The 20,520-nt window shown below is 44.8% G+C and overlaps 1 protein-coding gene across 1 annotated transcript in view; it reads left to right on the top strand.

Moving 5' to 3' along the window:
- The first annotated feature begins 9,732 nt into the window (after positions 1-9,732).
- The window catches only part of ABCG1 (ATP binding cassette subfamily G member 1), a 63,476-nt gene continuing 52,688 nt past the window's right edge, over positions 9,733-20,520 (top strand). Inside the window, exons 1-2 of the mRNA XM_073577203.1 lie at positions 9,733-9,838; positions 15,384-15,627. Coding sequence (XP_073433304.1) covers positions 9,797-9,838; positions 15,384-15,627 — 286 coding nt within the window. The 5' untranslated portion in view covers positions 9,733-9,796. The remainder of the gene's footprint in view (positions 9,839-15,383; positions 15,628-20,520) is intronic.

Below are 20,520 nucleotides of genomic sequence, written 5' to 3'. Positions count from 1 at the left end.
CCTGGGACTTGTAGTTCCCCTGTATACATTGTATCATTAGTTGTCTCCTGGGACTTGTAGTTCCTCTGTATACATTGTATCATTGGTTGTCTCCTGGGACTTGCAGTTCCCCTGTATACATTGTATCATTAGCTGTCTCCTGGGACTTGCAGTTCCCCTGTATACATTGTATCATTAGCTGTCTCCTGGGACTTGTAGTTCCTCTGTATACATTGTATCATTGGTTGTCTCCTGGGGCTTGTAGTTCCGCTGTATACATTGTATCATTAGTTGTCTCCTGGGACTTGTAGTTCCCCTGTATACATTGTATCATTTGTAGTCTCCTGAGACTTGTAGTTCCCCTGTATACATTGTATCATTAGTACTCTCCTGGGACTTGTAGTTCCCCTGTATACATTGTATCATTAGCTGTCTCCTGGGACTTGTAGTTCCCCTGCATACATTGTATCATGAGCTGTCTCCTGGGACTTGCTGTTCCCCTGTATACATTGTATCATTAGTTATCTCCTGGGACTTGTAGTTCCTCTGTATACATTGTATCATAAGTTGTCTCCTGGGACTTGCAGTTCCCCTGTATACATTGTATCATTAGTTGTCTCCTGGGACTTGCAGTTCCTCTGTATACAGTGTATCATTAGTTGTCTCCTGGGACTTGTAGTTCCCCTATATACATTGTATAATTAGTAGTCTCCTGGGACTTGTAGTTCCCCTGTATACATTGTATCATTGGTTGTCTCCTGGGACTTGTAGTTCCCCTGTATACATTGTATCATTAGTTGTCTCCTGGGACTTGCAGTTCCCCTGTATACATTGTATCATTAGTTGTCTCCTGGGACTTGCAGTTCCTCTGTATACATTGTATCATTAGTTGTCTCCTGGGACTTTTAGATCCACTATATACATTGTTTAATTAGTAGTCTCCTGGGACTTGTAGTTCCCCTGTATACATTGTATCATTGGTTGTCTCCTGGGACTTGTAGTTCCCCTGTATACATTGTATCATTAGTTGTCTCCTGGGACTTGCAGTTCCCCTGTATACATTGTATCATTAGTTGTCTCCTGGGACTTGCAGTTCCTCTGTATACATTGTATCATTAGTTGTCTCCTGGGACTTGTAGTTCCCCTATATACATTGTATAATTAGTAGTCTCCTGGGACTTGTAGTTCCCCTGTATACATTGTATCATTGGTTGTCTCCTGGGACTTGCAGTTCCCCTGCATACATTGTACCATTAGCTGTCTCCTGGGACTTGCAGTTCCCCTGTATACATTGTATCATTAGTTATCTCCTGGGACTTGTAGTTCCTCTGTATACATTGTATCATTAGCTGTCTCCTGCGACTTGCAGTTCCTCTGTATACATTGTATCATTGGTTGTCTCCTGGGACTTGCAGTTCCTCTGTATACATTGTATCATTAGTTGTCTCCTGGGACTTGTAGTTCCCCTATATACATTGTATAATTAGTAGTCTCCTGGGACTTGTAATTCCCCTGTATACATTGTATAATTAGTAGTCTCCTGGGACTTGTAGTTTCCCTGTATACATTGTATCATTGGTTGTCTCCTGGGACTTGTAGTTCCCCTGTATACATTGTATCATTAGTAGTCTCCTGGGACTTGTAGTTCCCCTGTATACATTGCATCATTGGTTGTCTCCTGGGACTTGTAGTTCCCCTGTATACATTGTAGCATACATTGTATAATTAGTAGTCTCCTGGGACTTGTAGTTCCCCTGTATACATTGTATCATTAGTTGTCTCTTGGGACTTGTAGTTCCCCTGCATACACTGTATCACTGGTTGTCTCCTGGGACTTGTAATTCCCCTGTATACATTGTATCATTAGTGGTATCCTGGGACTTGTAGTTCCCCTGTATACATTGTATCATTGGTTGTCTCCTGGGACTTGTAGTTCCCCTGTATACATTGTATCATTAGTAGTCTCCTGGGACTTGTAGTTCCCCTGTATACATTGTATCATTGGTTGTCTCCTGGGACTTGTAGTTCCCCTGTATACATTGTATCATTAGTTGTCTTCTGGGACTTGTAGTTCCCCTGTATACATTGTATCATTGGTTGTCTCCTGGGACTTGTAGTTCCCCTGTATACATTGTATCATTAGTTGTCTCCTGGGACTTGTAGTTCCTCTGTATACATTGTATCATTAGTTGTCTCCTGGGACTTGTAGTTCCCCTGTATACATTGTATCATTGGTTGTCTCCTGCGACTTGTAGTTCCCCTGTATACATTGTATCATTAATTGTCTCCTGGAACTTGTAGTTCCTCTGTATACATTGTATCATTGGTTGTCTTCTGGGACTTGTAGTTCCTCTGTATACATTGTATCATTAATTGTCTCCTGGGACTTGTAGTTCCTCTGTATACATTGTATCATTAGTTGTCTTCTGGGACTTGCATTTCCTCTGTATACATTGTATCATTAATTGTCTCCTGGGACTTGTAGTTCCTCTGTATACATTGTATCATTAGTTGTCTCCTGGGACTTGCATTTCCTCTGTATACATTGTATCATTGGTTGTCTCCTGGGACTTGTAGTTCCCCTGTATACATTGTATCATTAGTTGTCTTTTGGGACTTGCAGTTTCCCTGTGTACATTGTATCATTAGTTGGCTTCTGGGACTTGTAGTTCCCCTGTATACATTGTATCATTAGTTGTCTCCTGGGACTTGTAGTTCCTCTGTATACATTGTATAATTAGTTGTCTCCTGGGACTTGTAGTTCCCCTGTATACATTGTATAATTAGTAGTCTCCTGGGACTTGTAGTTCCCCTGTATACATTGTATCATTGGTTGTCTCCTGGGACTTGTAGTTCCCCTGTATACATTGTATCATTAGTAGTCTCCTGGGACTTGTAGTTCCCCTGTATACATTGTATCATTAGTTGTCTCCTGGGACTTGTAGTTCCTCTGTATACATTGTATCATTGGTTGTCTCCTGGGACTTGCAGTTCCCCTGTATACATTGTATCATTAGCTGTCTCCTGGGACTTGCAGTTCCCCTGTATACATTGTATCATTAGCTGTCTCCTGGGACTTGCAGTTCCCCTGTATACATTGTATCATTAGCTGTCTCCTGGGACTTGTAGTTCCTCTGTATACATTGTATCATTGGTTGTCTCCTGGGACTTGTAGTTCCCCTGTATACATTGTATCATTAGTTGTCTCCTGGGACTTGTAGTTCCCCTGTATACATTGTATCATTTTTAGTCTCCTGGGACTTGTAGTTCCCCTGTATACATTGTATCATTAGTACTCTCCTGGGACTTGTAGTTCCCCTGTATACATTGTATCATTAGCTGTCTCCTGGGACTTGTAGTTCCCCTGCATACATTGTATCATGAGCTGTCTCCTGGGACTTGCAGTTCCCCTGTATACATTGTATCATTAGTTATCTCCTGGGACTTGTAGTTCCTCTGTATACATTGTATCATTAGTTGTCTCCTGGGACTTGCAATTCCCCTGTATACATTGTATCATTAGTTGTCTCCTGGGACTTGCAGTTCCTCTGTATACATTGTATCATTAGTTGTCTCCTGGGACTTGTAGTTCCCCTATATACATTGTATAATTAGTAGTCTCCTGGGACTTGTAGTTCCCCTGTATACATTGTATCATTGGTTGTCTCCTGGGACTTGTAGTTCCCCTGTATACATTGCATCATTAGTTGTCTCCTGGGACTTGCAGTTCCCCTGTATACATTGTATCATTAGTTGTCTCCTGTGACTTGCAGTTCCTCTGTATACATTGTATCATTAGTTGTCTCCTGGGACTTGTAGATCCACTATATACATTGTATAATTAGTAGTCTCCTGGGACTTGTAGTTCCCCTGTATACATTGTATCATTGGTTGTCTCCTGGGACTTGTAGTTCCCCTGTATACATTGTATCATTAGTTGTCTCCTGGGACTTGCAGTTCCCCTGTATACATTGTATCATTACTTGTCTCCTGGGACTTGCAGTTCCTCTGTATACATTGTATCATTAGTTGTCTCCTGGGACTTGCAGTTCCTCTGTATACATTGTATCATTAGTTGTCTACTGGGACTTGTAGTTCCCCTATATACATTGTATAATTAGTAGTCTCCTGGGACTTGTAGTTCCCCTGTATACATTGTATCATTGGTTGTCTCCTGGGACTTGCAGTTCCCCTGCATACATTGTATCATTAGCTGTCTCCTGGGACTTGCAGTTCCCCTGTATACATTGTATCATTAGTTATCTCCTGGGACTTGTAGTTCCTCTGTATACATTGTATCATTAGCTGTCTCCTGCGACTTGCAGTTCCTCTGTATACATTGTATCATTGGTTGTCTCCTGGGACTTGCAGTTCCTCTGTATACATTGTATCATTAGTTGTCTCCTGGGACTTGTAGTTCCCCTATATACATTGTATAATTAGTAGTCTCCTGGGACTTGTAGTTCCTCTGTATACATTGTATAATTAGTAGTCTCCTGGGACTTGTAGTTCCCCTGTATACATTGTATCATTGGTTGTCTCCTGGGACTTGTAGTTCCCCTGTATACATTGTATCATTAGTAGTCTCCTGGGACTTGTAGTTCCCCTGTATACATTGTATCATTGGTTGTCTCCTGGGACTTGTAGTTCCCCTGTATACATTGTAGCATACATTGTATAATTAGTAGTCTCCTGGGACTTGTAGTTCCCCTGTATACATTGTATCATTAGTTGTCTCTTGGGACTTGTAGTTCCCCTGCATACCCTGTATCATTGGTTGTCTCCTGGGACTTGTAGTTCCCCTGTATACATTGTATCATTAGTAGTATCCTGGGACTTGTAGTTCCCCTGTATACATTGTATCATTGGTTGTCTCCTGGGACTTGTAGTTCCCCTGTATACATTGTATCATTGGTTGTCTCCTGGGACTTGTAGTTCCCCTGTATACATTGTATCATTGGTTGTATCCTGGGACTTGTAGTTCCCCTGTATACATTTTATCATTGGTTGTCTCCTGGGACTTGTAGTTCCCCTGTATACATTGTATAATTAGTAGTCTCCTGGGACTTGTAGTTCCCCTGTATACATTGTATCATTGGTTGTCTCCTGGGACTTGTAGTTCCCCTGTATACATTGTATCATTAGTAGTCTCCTGGGACTTGTAGTTCCCCTGTATACATTGTATCATTGGTTGTCTCCTGGGACTTGTAGTTCCCCTGTATACATTGTATCATTGGTTGTCTCCTGGGACTTGTAGTTCCCCTGTATACATTGTATCATTAGTTGTCTTCTGGGACTTGTAGTTCCCCTGTATACATTGTATCATTGGTTGTCTCCTGGGACTTGTAGTTCTCCTGTATACATTGTATCATTGGTTGTCTCCTGGGACTTGTAGTTCCCCTGTATACATTGTATCATTAGTTGTCTTCTGGGACTTGTAGTTCCCCTGTATACATTGTATCATTGGTTGTCTCCTGGGACTTGTAGTTCTCCTGTATACATTGTATCATTGGTTGTCTCCTGGGACTTGTAGTTCCCCTGTATACATTGTATCATTACCTGTCTCCTGCGGCTTGCAGTTCCTCTGTATACATTGTATCATTAGTTGTCTTCTGGGACTTGTAGTTCCCCTGTATACATTGTATCATTAGTTGTCTCCTGGGACTTGCAGTTCCTCTGTATACATTGTATAATTAGTTGTCTCCTGGGACTTGTAGTTCCCCTGTATACATTTTATCATTGGTTGTCTCCTGGGACTTGTAGTTCCCCTGTATACATTGTATAATTAGTAGTCTCCTGGGACTTGTAGTTCCCCTGTATACATTGTATCATTGGTTGTCTCCTGGGACATGTAGTTCCCCTGTATACATTGTATCTTTAGTAGTCTCCTGGGACTTGTAGTTCCCCTGTATACATTGTATCATTGGTTGTCTCCTGGGACTTGTAGTTCCCCTGTATACATTGTATCATTAGTTGTCTTCTGGGACTTGTAGTTCCCCTGTATACATTGTATCATTGGTTGTCTCCTGGGACTTGTAGTTCCCCTGTATACATTGTATCATTAGTTGTCTCCTGGGACTTGTAGTTCCTCTGTATACATTGTATCATTAGTTGTCTCCTGGGACTTGTAGTTCCCCTGTATACATTGTATCATTGGTTGTCTCCTGCGACTTGTAGTTCCCCTGTATACATTGTATCATTAATTGTCTCCTGGAACTTGTAGTTCCTCTGTATACATTGTATCATTGGTTGTCTCCTGGGACTTGTAGTTCCCCTGTATACATAGTATCATTAGTTGTCTCCTGGGACTTGCATTTCCTCTGTATACATTGTATCATTGGTTGTCTCCTGGGACTTGTAGTTCCCCTGTATACATTGTATCATTAGTTGTCTCCTGGGACTTGTAGTTCCTCTGTATACATTGTATAATTAGTTGTCTCCTGGGACTTGTAGTTCCCCTGTATACATTGTATCATTAGTAGTCTCCTGGGACTTGTAGTTCCCCTGTATACATTGTATCATTGGTTGTCTCCTGGGACTTGTAGTTCCCCTGTATACATTGTATCATTAGTAGTCTCCTGTAACTTGTAGTTCCCCTGTATACATTGTATCATTAGTAGTCTCCTGGAACTTGTAGTTCCCCTGTATACATTGTATCATTAGTTGTCTCCTGTGACTTGTAGTTCCCCTGTATACATTGTATCATTGGTTGTCTCCTGGGATTTGTAGTTCCCCTGTATACATTGTATCATTAGTTGTCTCCTGGGACTTGTAGTTCCCCTGTATACATTGTATCATTGGTTGTCTCCTGCGACTTGTAGTTCCCCTGTATACATTGTATCATTAATTGTCTCCTGGAACTTGTAGTTCCTCTGTATACATTGTATCATTGGTTGTCTCCTGCGACTTGTAGTTCCCCTGTATACATTGTATCATTAATTGTCTCCTGGAACTTGTAGTTCCTCTGTATACATTGTATCATTGGTTGTCTCCTGGGACTTGTAGTTCCTCTGTATACATTGTATCATTAGTTGTCTCCTGGGACTTGTAGTTCCCCTGTATACATTGTATCATTAGTTGTCTCCTGGGACTTGTAGTTCCCCTGTATACATTGTATCATTGGTTGTCTCCTGGGACTTGTAGTTCCTCTGTATACATTGTATCATTAATTGTCTCCTGGGACTTGTAGTTCCTCTGTATACATTGTATCATTGGTTGTCTCCTGGGACTTGTAGTTCCTCTGTATACATTGTATCATTAATTGTCTCCTGGGACTTGTAGTTCCTCTGTATACATTGTATCATTAATTGTCTCCTGGGACTTGTAGTTCCTCTGTATACATTGTATCATTAGTTGTCTTCTGGGACTTGCAGTTTCCCTGTATACATTGTATCATTAGTTGTCTTCTGGGACTTGCAGTTTCCCTGTATACATTGTATCATTAGTTGTCTCCTGGGACTTGTAGTTCCTCTGTATACATTGTATAATTAGTTGTCTCCTGGGACTTGTAGTTCCCCTGTATACATTGTATAATTAGTAGTCTCCTGGGACTTGTAGTTCCCCTGTATACATTGTATCATTGGTTGTCTCCTGGGACTTGTAGCTCCCCTGTATACTTTGTATCATTAGTAGTCTCCTGGGACTTGTAGTTCCCCTGTATACATAGTATCATTAGTTGTCTCCTGGGACTTGCATTTCCTCTGTATACATTGTATCATTGGTTGTCTCCTGGGACTTGTAGTTCCCCTGTATACATTGTATCATTAGTTGTCTCCTGGGACTTGTAGTTCCCCTGTATACATTGTATCATTGGTTGTCTCCTGGGACTTGTAGTTCCCCTGTATACATTGTATCATTGGTTGTCTCCTGGGACTTGTAGTTCCCCTGTATACATTGTATCATTAGTTGTCTCCTGGGACTTGTAGTTCCTCTGTATACATTGTATAATTAGTTGTCTCCTGGGACTTGTAGTTCCCCTGTATACATTGTATCATTAGTAGTCTCCTGGGACTTGTAGTTCCCCTGTATACATTGTATCATTGGTTGTCTCCTGGGACTTGTAGTTCCCCTGTATACATTGTATCATTAGTAGTCTCCTGTAACTTGTAGTTCCCCTGTATACATTGTATCATTAGTAGTATCCTGGAACTTGTAGTTCCCCTGTATACATTGTATCATTAGTTGTCTCCTGGGACTTGTAGTTCCCCTGTATACATTGTATCATTGGTTGTCTCCTGGGATTTGTAGTTCCCCTGTATACATTGTATCATTAGTTGTCTCCTGGGACTTGTAGTTCCCCTGTATACATTGTATCATTAGTAGTCTCCTGGAACTTGTAGTTCCCCTGTATACATTGTATCATTAGTTGTCTCCTGGGACTTGTAGTTCCCCTGTATACATTGTATCATCAGTAGTCTCCTGGGACTTGTAGTTCCCCTGTATACATTGTATCATTGGTTGTCTCCTGGGACTTGTAGTTCCCCTGTATACATTGTATCATTAGTAGTCTCCTGGAACTTGTAGTTCCCCTGTATACATTGTATCATTAGTAGTCTCCTGGAACTTGTAGTTCCCCTGTATACATTGTATCATTAGTTGTCTCCAGGGACTTGTAGTTCCCCTGTATACATTGTATCATTGGTTGTCTCCTGGGACTTGTAGTTCCCCTGTATACATTGTATCATTGGTTGTCTCCTGGGACTTGTAGTTCCCCTGTATACATTGTATCATTAGTTGTCTCCTGGGACTTGTAGTTCCCCTGTATACATTGTATCATTGGTTGTCTCCTGGGACTTGTAGTTCCCCTGTATACATTGTATCATTAGTAGTCTCCTGGAACTTGTAGTTCCCCTGTATACATTGTATCATTAGTTGTCTCCTGGGACTTGTAGTTCCCCTGTATACATTGTATCATTGGTTGTCTCCTGGGACTTGTAGTTCCCCTGTATACATTGTATCATTGGTTGTCTCCTGGGACTTGTAGTTCCTCTGTATACATTGTATCATTAGTTGTCTCCTGGGACTTGTAGTTCCCCTGTATACATTGTATCATTGGTTGTCTCCTGGGACTTGTAGTTCCCCTGTATACATTGTATCATTAGTTGTCTCCTGGGACTTGTAGTTCCCCTGTATACATTGTATCATTGGTTGTCTCCTGGGACTTGTAGTTCCCCTGTATACATTGTATCATTGGTTGTCTCCTGGGACTTGCAGTTCCCCTGTATACATTGTATCATTGGTTGTCTCCTGGGACTTGTAGTTCCCCTGTATACATTGTATCATTGGTTGTCTCCTGGGACTTGTAGTTCCCCTGTATACATTGTATCATTGGTTGTCTCCTGGGACTTGCAGTTCCCCTGTATACATTGTATCATTGGTTGTCTCCTGGGACTTGTAGTTCCCCTGTATACATTGTATCATTGGTTGTCTCCTGGGACTTGTAGTTCCCCTGTATACATTGTATCATTGGTTGTTTCCTGGGACTTGTAGTTCCCCTGTATACATTGTATCATTAGTTGTCTCCTGGGACTTGTAGTTCCCCCGCTGTACCACAGGGCTCCTCTTCCGTCTGCAGCACCAGGAGCTGACAGCTCATTGAGAAAACATTGTGGAGATAATGACACATGAAGGAGACTGGGAAGACAACAAGAGCACGTTTAGCTGCACCCAGAGGCTCCTGTCCATCTGCCGGCACCTGCCAATCAGCGGCCGAGGACTGCGAGGGAGTCCGCGAGAGGGCGCTGCCGGGCGGGAGCCAGAGCCGTCAGTTCAGCACCAGCAGCTGTAGACAGCGCACCGAGCCCGGCCGGGGCAGGGGATGGCCTGCCTGACTGCTGCCTTCAGCGCGCCCTCCACCATGGTGAGTGCCGGTGCTGCCACAGACTCTCCGGGGGCCATATACCACAGTCAGTACAGATCTACATCTCCACTCACACCTGTGTCCGGGGCTGTGTGCCGTCTCTTGTGTGGATGTAGCAGAGTTGGGATTGTCGGAGCTCTGCTGCCTCCCGTCCCGGGCAGAGACCCCTGGACTGTGCACAGCTCCCCCACCCCGACCTCGGCTCTGCCTGGCATTACATCTATTCATCATCCCAGCCATCTGAAACAACGCCCCAAGGTCACAGCTGCACTGGGGTAGGAAATCCTGAGACTTGTAGTTCTCCGTGATCTATAGAGACACTGCCCGCTTGCTGGGACTTGTAGTCCTTCTGTGGCAGGGGGAGAACCGCTGCTTGCTGCCGTCATCTGATGCTTGTATTTAGTGTGCAGGACTTCAGTATTTAGCGGCTTTGCTTCTGCGACTTGTAGTTCTACAGCATGCCTAGAATCACTGGTTGCTGGGACTTGCAGTCCTTCTATAGCAGGGGGAGGGACCACCGCTTGTTTTTGTCATCTGACACTTGGGTCCATTGTGTGGTTTTCCTTCAGCAATTAACGGTTTTTGTCTGGGACTTGTAGTTCTACACCATGCATAGAATCACCGATTGCCTGCTGGGACTTGTAGTCCCTGGCTTCCTCCTATATTATAGGTGCTGTGACAGTAATGAATGGAAGCGATGGTTGATGCCTCCAGTGTGGCGGCCATCCAGCGTTAACCCTGCAGTGCCCAGCTGACAGTCCCTTTCCATCCATCAATGGATTTTCAGGACTTTCTCTTTAAAATGCTGCAGATGGGACCTGGTTGCCAAGGGGTTAATGGCGATCTGGTCTTTATAATGGGCAATTGGAGATGGGATGCACAAGTCCTGGAGGATTAACCCTTCGTGGGAATGTGAGACGCTTCCTGGCTGGCTGCAGCCTGTGGGCACCTGCGGAGCTGAGCGGCTGCTGCTGACCGACAGTTACCTCTGAGCTCAGGATGCAGTGCGCAGGCGCAGGGCCAGCTCCAGGCAGCCTCCTGGAAGAGAGAGAGGCCAAGCTGATGACATGAGAGCAGAGCTGGCCCCGGACAGGGCAGAGACCGGGGGAGGGGGAGGGCAGCACAGTGGGCACAGACATAGGGAGGAAGGAGCAATGGGGGAAAGGAAAGAAAATGGGACCATGAATGGGTGACACTGTACTGATACATGGGGATGATCTGTGCTGTACATGGAATGTCTCATAGAATGGAATAGTGGAATAAGATGGATAGTAGATGATAGCTGAGATCAACAGATATGTAATAGATAATGTATAGATAGATGATAGATAATAGATAGATAGATAATATATAGACAAATATAGATTGTCCAAGATGGAAAACACTTTTCGCTCTTTTGGTTCGTGCTGTTTTTACCCAACAAAGTTAAATAACTCGTTACATGAACCCCAAATTAATGTCCATAAAAACACAGCTCGTCCCGCCCTCCTCGCACGCTGTCAGTGGGAATATAAAAGCAAAGTGTTATTTTTTTTGGAACAAAACAGGCTGTGTTCTCATAAATATCCCATGACACTTGTCTGCTCCTCGGCCGCTGTTCTCCTTCTTCTGGAACATTTTCTCAGCAGTTAAAGTTTCTTAATGAAGCAGCAAATAATGAGACTAAGCAGAAGTCTCGGCTTCTCGTCGCTCTGACGTCATAGAATCGTAGAGTTGGAAGGGACCTCCTGGGCCATCTGGTCCAACCCCCTGCTCAATGCAGGATTCACTAAATCATCCCAGTCCGATGTCTGTCCAGCCTCTGTTTGAAGACTTCCATTGAAGGAGAACTCACCACTTCTCGTGGCAGCCTGTTCCACTCATTGATCACTCTGTCAAAAAGTTTTTTCTAATATCTAATCTGTGTCTCCTCCCATTCAGTTTCATCCCATTGCTTCTAGTCTTTCCTTGTGCAAATGAGAATAAAGTTGATCCTTCTACAATGTGACAGCCCTTGAGATATTTGTAGACAGCTATTAAGTCTCCTCTCAGTCTTCTCTTTTGCAGGCTAAACATTCCCAAATCCTGCAACCTTTCCTCATAAGACAGGGTTTGCAGACCAGTCACCATTCTGGTCGCTCTTTTCTGAACTTGCTCCAGTTTGTTGATGTCTTTTTTAAAATGTGGCGCCCAAAACTGGACACAATATTCCAGATGAGGTCTGACCAAAGAGGAGTAGAGGGAAATAATGACTTCACGTGATCTAGACTGTATGCTTCTGTTAATACATCCTAGAATTGCATTTGCCTTTTTTGCTGCTGCATCACACTGTTGACTCATATTCAGTCTGTGATCTATTAGTATACCCAAGTCTTTTTCACATGTGCTGTTGCTTAGCCCTATTCCTCCCATTCTGTTTATGCTTTTACGTCGTCTGTTTCCGGCTTCATTACAGTGACTGTTCTCCGAGACCGAACCACAAACCTGCCGGATCCGTCACCTCCGCAGAGCGCGGCCGGAATAATGACAAAGCGAAGCGGGTCCCACTGATCTACTGTGGGGTCTGTGGGGTCTGCCGGGCTCCTCCTTAACACCATGTGCTCAACTGCATCACCCACTACTACCCCCAACATGTCCAGGTTACACCCTACAGAGAACTACTACCCCAACATGTCCATATTACACCCCATAGAGCACTACTACCCCCAAAATGTCCATATTACACCCCATAGAGCACTACTACCCCAACATGTCCATATTACACCCTATAGAGCACTACTACCCCAACATGTCCATATTACACCCTATAGAGCACTACTACCCCATGTCCATATTACACCCTATAGAGCACTACTACCCCCAACATGTCCATATTACACTCTATAGAGCATTACTACCCCCAACATGTCCATATTACACTCTATAGAGCACTACTACCCCCAACATGTCCATATTACACTCTATAGAGCACTACTACCCCCAACATGTCCATATTACACCCTATAGAGCACTACTACCCCCAACATGTCCATATTACACCCTATAGAGCGCTACTACCCCCAACATGTCCATGTTACACCCTATAGAGCACTACTACCCCCAACATGTCCATATTACACCCTATAGAGCACTACTACCCCCAACATGTCCATATTACACCCTATAGAGCACTACTACCCCAACATGTCCATATTACACCCTATAGAGTGCTACTACCCCCAACATGTCCATATTACACCCTATAGAACACTACTACCCCAACGTGTCCATATTACACCCTATAGAGCACTACTACCCCCAACATGTCCATATTACACTCTATAGAGTACTACTACCCCCAACATGTCCATATTACACTCTATAGAGCACTACTACCCCCAACATGTCCATATTACACCCTATAGAGCACTACTACCCCAACATGTCCATATTACAGTCTATAGAGCACTACTACCCCCAATATGTCCATATTACACCCTATAGAGCACTACTACCCCCAATATGTCCATATTACACCCTATAGAGCACTACTACTCCCAATATGTCCATATTACACCCTATAGAACACTACTACCCCCAATATGTCCATATTACACTCTATAGAGCACTACTACCCCCAACATGTCCATGTTACACCCTATAGAGCACTACTACCCCCAACATGTCCATGTTACACCCTATAGAGCACTACTACCCCCAACATGTCCATGTTACACCTTATAGAGCACTACTACCCCCAATATGTCCATATTACACCCTATAGAGCGCTACTACCCCCAACATGTCCATGTTACACCCTATAGAGCACTACTACCCCCAACATGTCCATATTATACCCTATAGAGCACTACTACCCCAACATGGTGCTGGTACCTCTCTGGCCTCCTGTCTGCGGGCGCAGCCTCGGAGGGCTGACTATGTCGCTGGCACTTGGCGCGGCGCCCGCTCTCTGTTTTGCCAGCGGCCATTGAACAGTTTTCATTCGGTGACAGAATCACAAAAGCAGATTAGTCGGAGCGGCTGAGCGCCGGATCCTCACACAATCCCGGCTTCTTCCCGGCACAACCTGATGTGAACCCCCCCCGAGCCGCCGCCGTCCGCACACATCATGGGGCGCACATTCACTATCTAGATTTCCTTTACATCGCATTGTTTCTTTTTTTGTTGCAATTTTTGCGAAAGCGACAACAGAAAGTGGCGCCATATTGGAGCCGCCGGTCATTATGTCATACGATCGTGATTTCTGACAGCCGATATGGCGGCACATTTACTGCCCCTTTACACCTCCCTTTTCTCCTTGTGTATCTCATGGGCGCAGTGTTCTGGATGTTTTCTAGAATGAGCCGCCTCCATAACTGGCGCGGGCACATTCATCCCTTGTCTCGGTCGCGGCACTGTTCAATGGGCGGCCTTGATTTAGCCTGGAATCGGGATGCAGATCTCCTGCCCTCGGCGCGCTCTATTTTCCAGCAGGGTAACCCGATCGTTGAGGGTTTTGTCTTTTGTGCCCTCGGGGAGATATTTGATCATTGGGATCCAGACGAGAAAGATTTGAACTTTTTGTACTGTCGATTGGTATCCGATACCACCGAGCCCCGGCACGTTGTGTAATCTGGCATCACAAGTAGCTCCGCCATCTGCTGCGGGAAGAAAGACGCAAGAGCGACTCCGGGATCAGAAAAAATGGCGCAATTTACCTAAAAGCCTCATTTTCCCACATTCCATACTAATATTCCCAATACTCATCTTTTAAGAAGGAGCTGTGCCTGAAAGTCACAAATTTCTATCAATTAGTACCTTCGCTTTCTTACGTCAAAAATAAGGCGGCAACATATAAAAGCCAAAAATTAAGACTTACAGGTGCCAATCAATGAAAAAAAAGTAAAAATCAATACATTTAACATATAAAATGTGAATATTAGGACTTTTTTGTTCCAATCAGCAAAAAAATGTAAAAATACATGTAAAAAAAAAAAGTTACAAAAACTTTTAGAACATTTAACTCTTCGAGGACAGCAAGCAGAGATCTTGGAACGAGTCCTTATACGCAAGTTGTATGGGAAAATTACCAAAGTTTTCAGTATGTAATGATAGCGCTTTATTTGATGGAACTGGAATATCCCTTTAAGGAGCCTGAGCCTAATTAAATGTCCGGAGTGCTTAGGTGTTTTTTTTTTTGGTTGTTTGTAAATGGGTACAACTGTTTATAAAACGCTCCAAAAATGAGCGATCAGCTGGAAAAAAAGTGGGAAATCATGGTAGGTTTAGTTTCCCTGCAGCACCCCCACAGGAGAGAAGAGGTATTACACTGTCTGGGTTATTTATGGACGAGAAGAAGACGCGCTTTATCATTTCTACCTTGAATTAAAGAAGGTGAGAAATAAAGAACTCCCCCCCAGAATATGATAATAGGGTGTTTGATGCTGTTCTTGCTTGAATCCAGACAACCCCTTTAAATCTAAAGACAAAGTGGGATGAACAAGTCTGGTGACGCTGGCCCTTTAAGTCTCATGAGTGTTATATTTTATGTACTTACACTGGTTTTCGTCTTTTTTTGTATCCGCAGAATTCTAGCATCCCCGCCGCTGCAATGTCAGACCCAAAGTCAGTCTGCGTGTCGCTGGATGAAGTGGTCTCCGGCTGCGCTGGGAGTCAAGACACCCCCCTGCTTAATGGACATTTAAAGAAAGTGGACAACAGCCTGACGGAAGCTCAGCGCTTCTCCTCGTTACCCCGTAGGCCGGCTGTGAATATCGAATTCAAAGATCTCTCCTTCTCTATCCCTGAAGGGCCGTGGTGGAAAAAGAAAGGTAATGATCGATACCGGAGGAGAAATCGCGGACGGCGACGTCTCGTTAAAAGTGAAAAATGTCCTCGTGTCTAGTGATAGCGCAACGCGTTACGTGTCCTTCAGAGAGCAGCGTCCTGACGCTGAGATTAGCAGGTTTCTTTGCTATGAAATCTAACAGCAGTATGATGTAGGGTCAGAGAACCTGATTCCAGCCCTGTGTCACTTAGTTTCCTGTGTGCAGCAGTTGTTATAGAATCACAGTTTACTGTGCTGCAGATCTAGCAGAGCTCTGAATGCTGATCCCTGTAGAACCCTGCCTACACCATTGATTGTCACCTTTCCGTGTCCACTGTATATTGACAAGAAGCTGTCAATCACTGCAGGGCTGGACCAGGAGGCACAAGGCGCCTAGTCCTGTAGTGATAATCTCCTGCTGATAAAACACTGATTTTTTTGGAAACAGCAAAACACAGCCTAATAAATGCCATATCCCTGGAATCAGGGTCTCTGCCCAACATCATACCGTTCTCAGATTACATAACAAAAACCTACTGACAGATTCCCTTTAAGAGCTACATTCTTGGACCCCCCTTTGTAATAGAGCCACCTATAGGTCAGAATTCAGGCGATCTTATGGTGGCCACTCCGGGTATTTATAGTTTTATCCTGCGATCCCGCCATCCACCTTCATAGTCTCTTAGAATAGAAAAGTCAATCTTTAAAAAGGTCTTCTTATGTTCTTTCTTCAGGAGTGCAACGCTCCTCTTCCTCCTGCTTGCCCGGGAGCAGTGCGCTCCTGATGACTGACAGTTCAGACCAGTGACACTCCTGAGCCGCCTGACCAAACTGTGCACAAAATCAGAGGAGTGCAGCCAGGGATACTGAAGCTGGAGCCTTGGAGCAGCGATTCCAAGCTCTAAAACGAAAAACATGCACGCGCCCTCCCTTCTTAGGAAACCGGCCAGTGATGATTGACTGCAGCGGTAAAGCAGGCAACGAGCCATACACAATAGAATGAAAAAATCCCTCTGATCTTGAGGATTTTTTTTGCATTTTTCCTCCAATTTATCCGGATGAGACATCCCCTTTAATATTGGATTTCACATATTAATCCTCCAGATACCAAAGGAGCGATGTGCTGCTCTCAGACCCCGAAATGCTCCGCGCTCCCCTATAAATGGCTCTGTTACCTGCTGTCCATCATCCTTAATAAGGTAAATTACAGGTTGGCACTGCGGGTTATTCAGTGGGCTGCGTGCCGACCCGTGTTCCCACCTCGCTAAGTGCAGTGTTCTCACCTATGATTATAGCCCGCTGACTTTTAATACGAGCGATGAATCAGATCAGATAATAAGTAGCGAGCTCAGTTTGTGCTGCCTTCTAGCTTACTCATCTGGATATCCAAGGCGTCATTGCCCCATGTGCAGGAGGAGCGGGTGCCGTGCCCATCATTGTTCCCAAGGCTATAACTTTCTATTATTCTTTGAGATTTCAATTCCTTACTACTATTTTCAATATATCTGCTTGCTGCCTCTGAAGAAGGACATTCTCTAATATATCCATAGGCTGAAAACATTTAAAGATAGTTTGATACAATTGTATCCAGTCTGAGGTGATCTGAGAATAATTCCAGCATAAACCCGGATACTTTGCTACAATGTGTCAGTGCAGATCACAGGTATTTTGCTTAGATTGGATACAACTGTCACAAACCCTCAGCTGTATTAAGGGTAATTGCATGTAAATGAGACAGGTTTCATTCACTGACAGCAAGCAGATATATTGATAACTAGCTGAAGAGCCCGGCGCTGCCCGGGCATAGTAACTAACTGCGGTTAGTTATAGCAAATTAAAATTATCCTCCATCCCATAGTCCCGTGCCCATATACCCATCATACATATCCTCCATCCCATAGTCGAGTGCCCATATACCCATCACACATCCTCCATCCCATAGTCCCGTGGCCATATACCCATCATACATATTCTCCATCCCATAGTCCCGTGGCCATATACCCATCATACATATCCTCCATCCCATAGTCAAGTGCTCATATACCCATCATACATATCCTCCATCCCATAGTCGAGTGCCCATATACCCATCACACATCCTCCATCCCATAGTCCAGTGCCCATATACCCATCATACATATCCTCCATCCCATAGTCCCGTGCCCATATACCCATCATACATATCCTCCATCCCATAGTCGAGTGCCCATATACCCATCACACATCCTCCATCCCATAGTCGAGTGCCCATATACCCATCACACATCCTCCATCCCATAGTCCCGTGGCCATATACCCATCATACATATCCTCCATCCCATAGTCCCGTGGCCATATACCCATCATACATATCCTCCATCCCATAGTCGAGTGCTCATATACCCATCATACATATCCTCCATCCCATAGTCGAGTGCCCATATACCCATCACACATCCTCCATCCCATAGTCCCGTGCCCATATACCCATCATACATATCCTCCATCCCATAGTCGAGTGCCCATATACCCATCACACATCCTCCATCCCATAGTCCCGTGGCCATATACCCATCATACATATCCTCCATCCCATAGTCCCGTGGCCATATACCCATCATACATATTCTCCATCCCATAGTCGAGTGCCCATATACCCATCACACATCCTCCATCCCATAGTCCCGTGGCCATATACCCATCATACATATCCTCCATCCCATAGTCCCGTGGCCATATACCCATCATACATATCCTCCATCCCATAGTCGAGTGCTCATATACCCATCATACATATCCTCCATCCCATAGTCGAGTGCCCATATACACATCACACATCCTCCATCCCATAGTCCCGTGGCCATATACCCATCATACATATCCTCCATCCCATAGTCCAGTGGCCATATACCCATCATACATATCCTCCATCCCATAGTCGAGTGCTCATAGACCCATCATACATATCCTCCATCCCATAGTCGAGTGCCCATATACCCATCACACATCCTCCATCCCATAGTCCCATGCCCATATACCCATCATACATATCCACGATCCCATAGGCCCGTGCCCATATACCCATCATACATATCCATGATCCCATAGGCCCGTGCCCTTATACCCATCATACATATCCTCCATCCCATAGTCCCATGCCCATATACCCATCACACATCCTCCATCCCATAGTCCCGTGCCCTTATACCCATCACACATATCCTCCATCCCATAGTCCCGTGCCAATATACCCATCACACATATCCTCCATCCCATAGTCCCGTGCCCATATACCCATCATACATATCCTCCATCCCATAGTCCCATGCCCATATACCCGTCATACATATCCACGATCCCATAGGCCCGTGCCCTTATACCCATCATACATATCCTCCATCCCATAGTCCCATGCCCATATACCCATCACACATCCTCCATCCCATAGTCCCATGCCCATATACCCATCATACATATCCACGGTCCCATAGGCCCGTGCCCTTATACCCATCATACATATCCTCTATCCCATAGTCCCGTGCCCATATACCCATCACACATCCTCCATCCCATAGTCCCGTGCCCTTATACCCATCATACATATCCTCCATCCCATAGTCCCGTGCCCATATACCCATCATACATATCCACCATTTCATAGGCCCATGCCCATATACCCGTCATACATATCCACGATCCCATAGGCCCGTGCCCATATACCTGTCATACATATCCTCCATCCCATAGTCCCATGCCCATATACCCATCATACATATCCTCCATCCCATAGTCCCATGCCCATATACCCGTCATACATATCCACGATCCCATAGGCCCGTGCCCTTATACCCATCATACATATCCTCCATCCCATAGTCCTGTGCCCATATACCCATCACACATCCTCCATCCCATAGTCCCGTGCCCATATACCCATCACACATATCCTCCATCCCATAGTCCCGTGCCCATATACCCATCACACATATCCTCCATCCCATAGTCCCGTGCCCATATACCCATCACACATCCTCCATCCCATAGTCCCATGCCCATATACCCATCACACATATCCTCCATCCCATAGTCCCGTGCCCATATACCCATCACACATCCTCCATCCCATAGTCCCGTGCCCATATACCCATCATACATATCCTCCATCCCATAGTCCCGTGCCCATATACCCATCACACATCCTCCATCCCATAGTCCCGTGCCCATATACCCATCACACATCCTCCATCCCATAGTCCCGTGCCCATATACCCATCACACATCCTCCATCCCATAGTCCCGTGCCCATATACCCATCACACATATCCTCCATCCCATAGTCCCGTGCCCATATACCCATCACACATCCGCCATCCCATAGTCCCGTGCCCATATACCCATCACACATCCTCCATCCCATAGTCCCGTGCCCATATACCCATCACACATATCCTCCATCCCATAGTCCCGTGCCCATATACCCATCACACATCCTCCATCCCATAGTCCCGTGCCCATATACCCATCACACATATCCTCCATCCCATAGTCCCGTGCCCATATACCCATCACACATCCGCCATCCCATAGTCCCGTGCCCATATACCCATCACACATCCTCCATCCCATAGTCCCGTGCCCATATACCCATCACACATATCCTCCATCCCATAGTCCCGTGCCCATATACCCATCACACATCCTCCATCCCATAGTCCCGTGCCCATATACCCATCACACATCCTCCATCCCATAGTCCCGTGCCCATATACCCATCATACATATCCTCCATCCCATAGTCCCGTGCCCATATACCCGTCATACATATCCTCCATCCCATAGTCCCGTGCCCATATACCCATCACACATCCTCCATCCCATAGTCCCGTGCCCATATACCCGTCATACATATCCTCCATCC

This window comes from Dendrobates tinctorius, unplaced genomic scaffold (assembly GCF_039654945.1).
Source record: "Dendrobates tinctorius isolate UK_male_01 unplaced genomic scaffold, ASM3965494v1 ptg000054l, whole genome shotgun sequence".
Lineage (NCBI taxonomy): Eukaryota > Metazoa > Chordata > Amphibia > Anura > Dendrobatidae > Dendrobates > Dendrobates tinctorius.
Note: the sequence above shows the minus strand (reverse complement) of the source record. Positions and strands in the feature narration are given on the sequence as shown.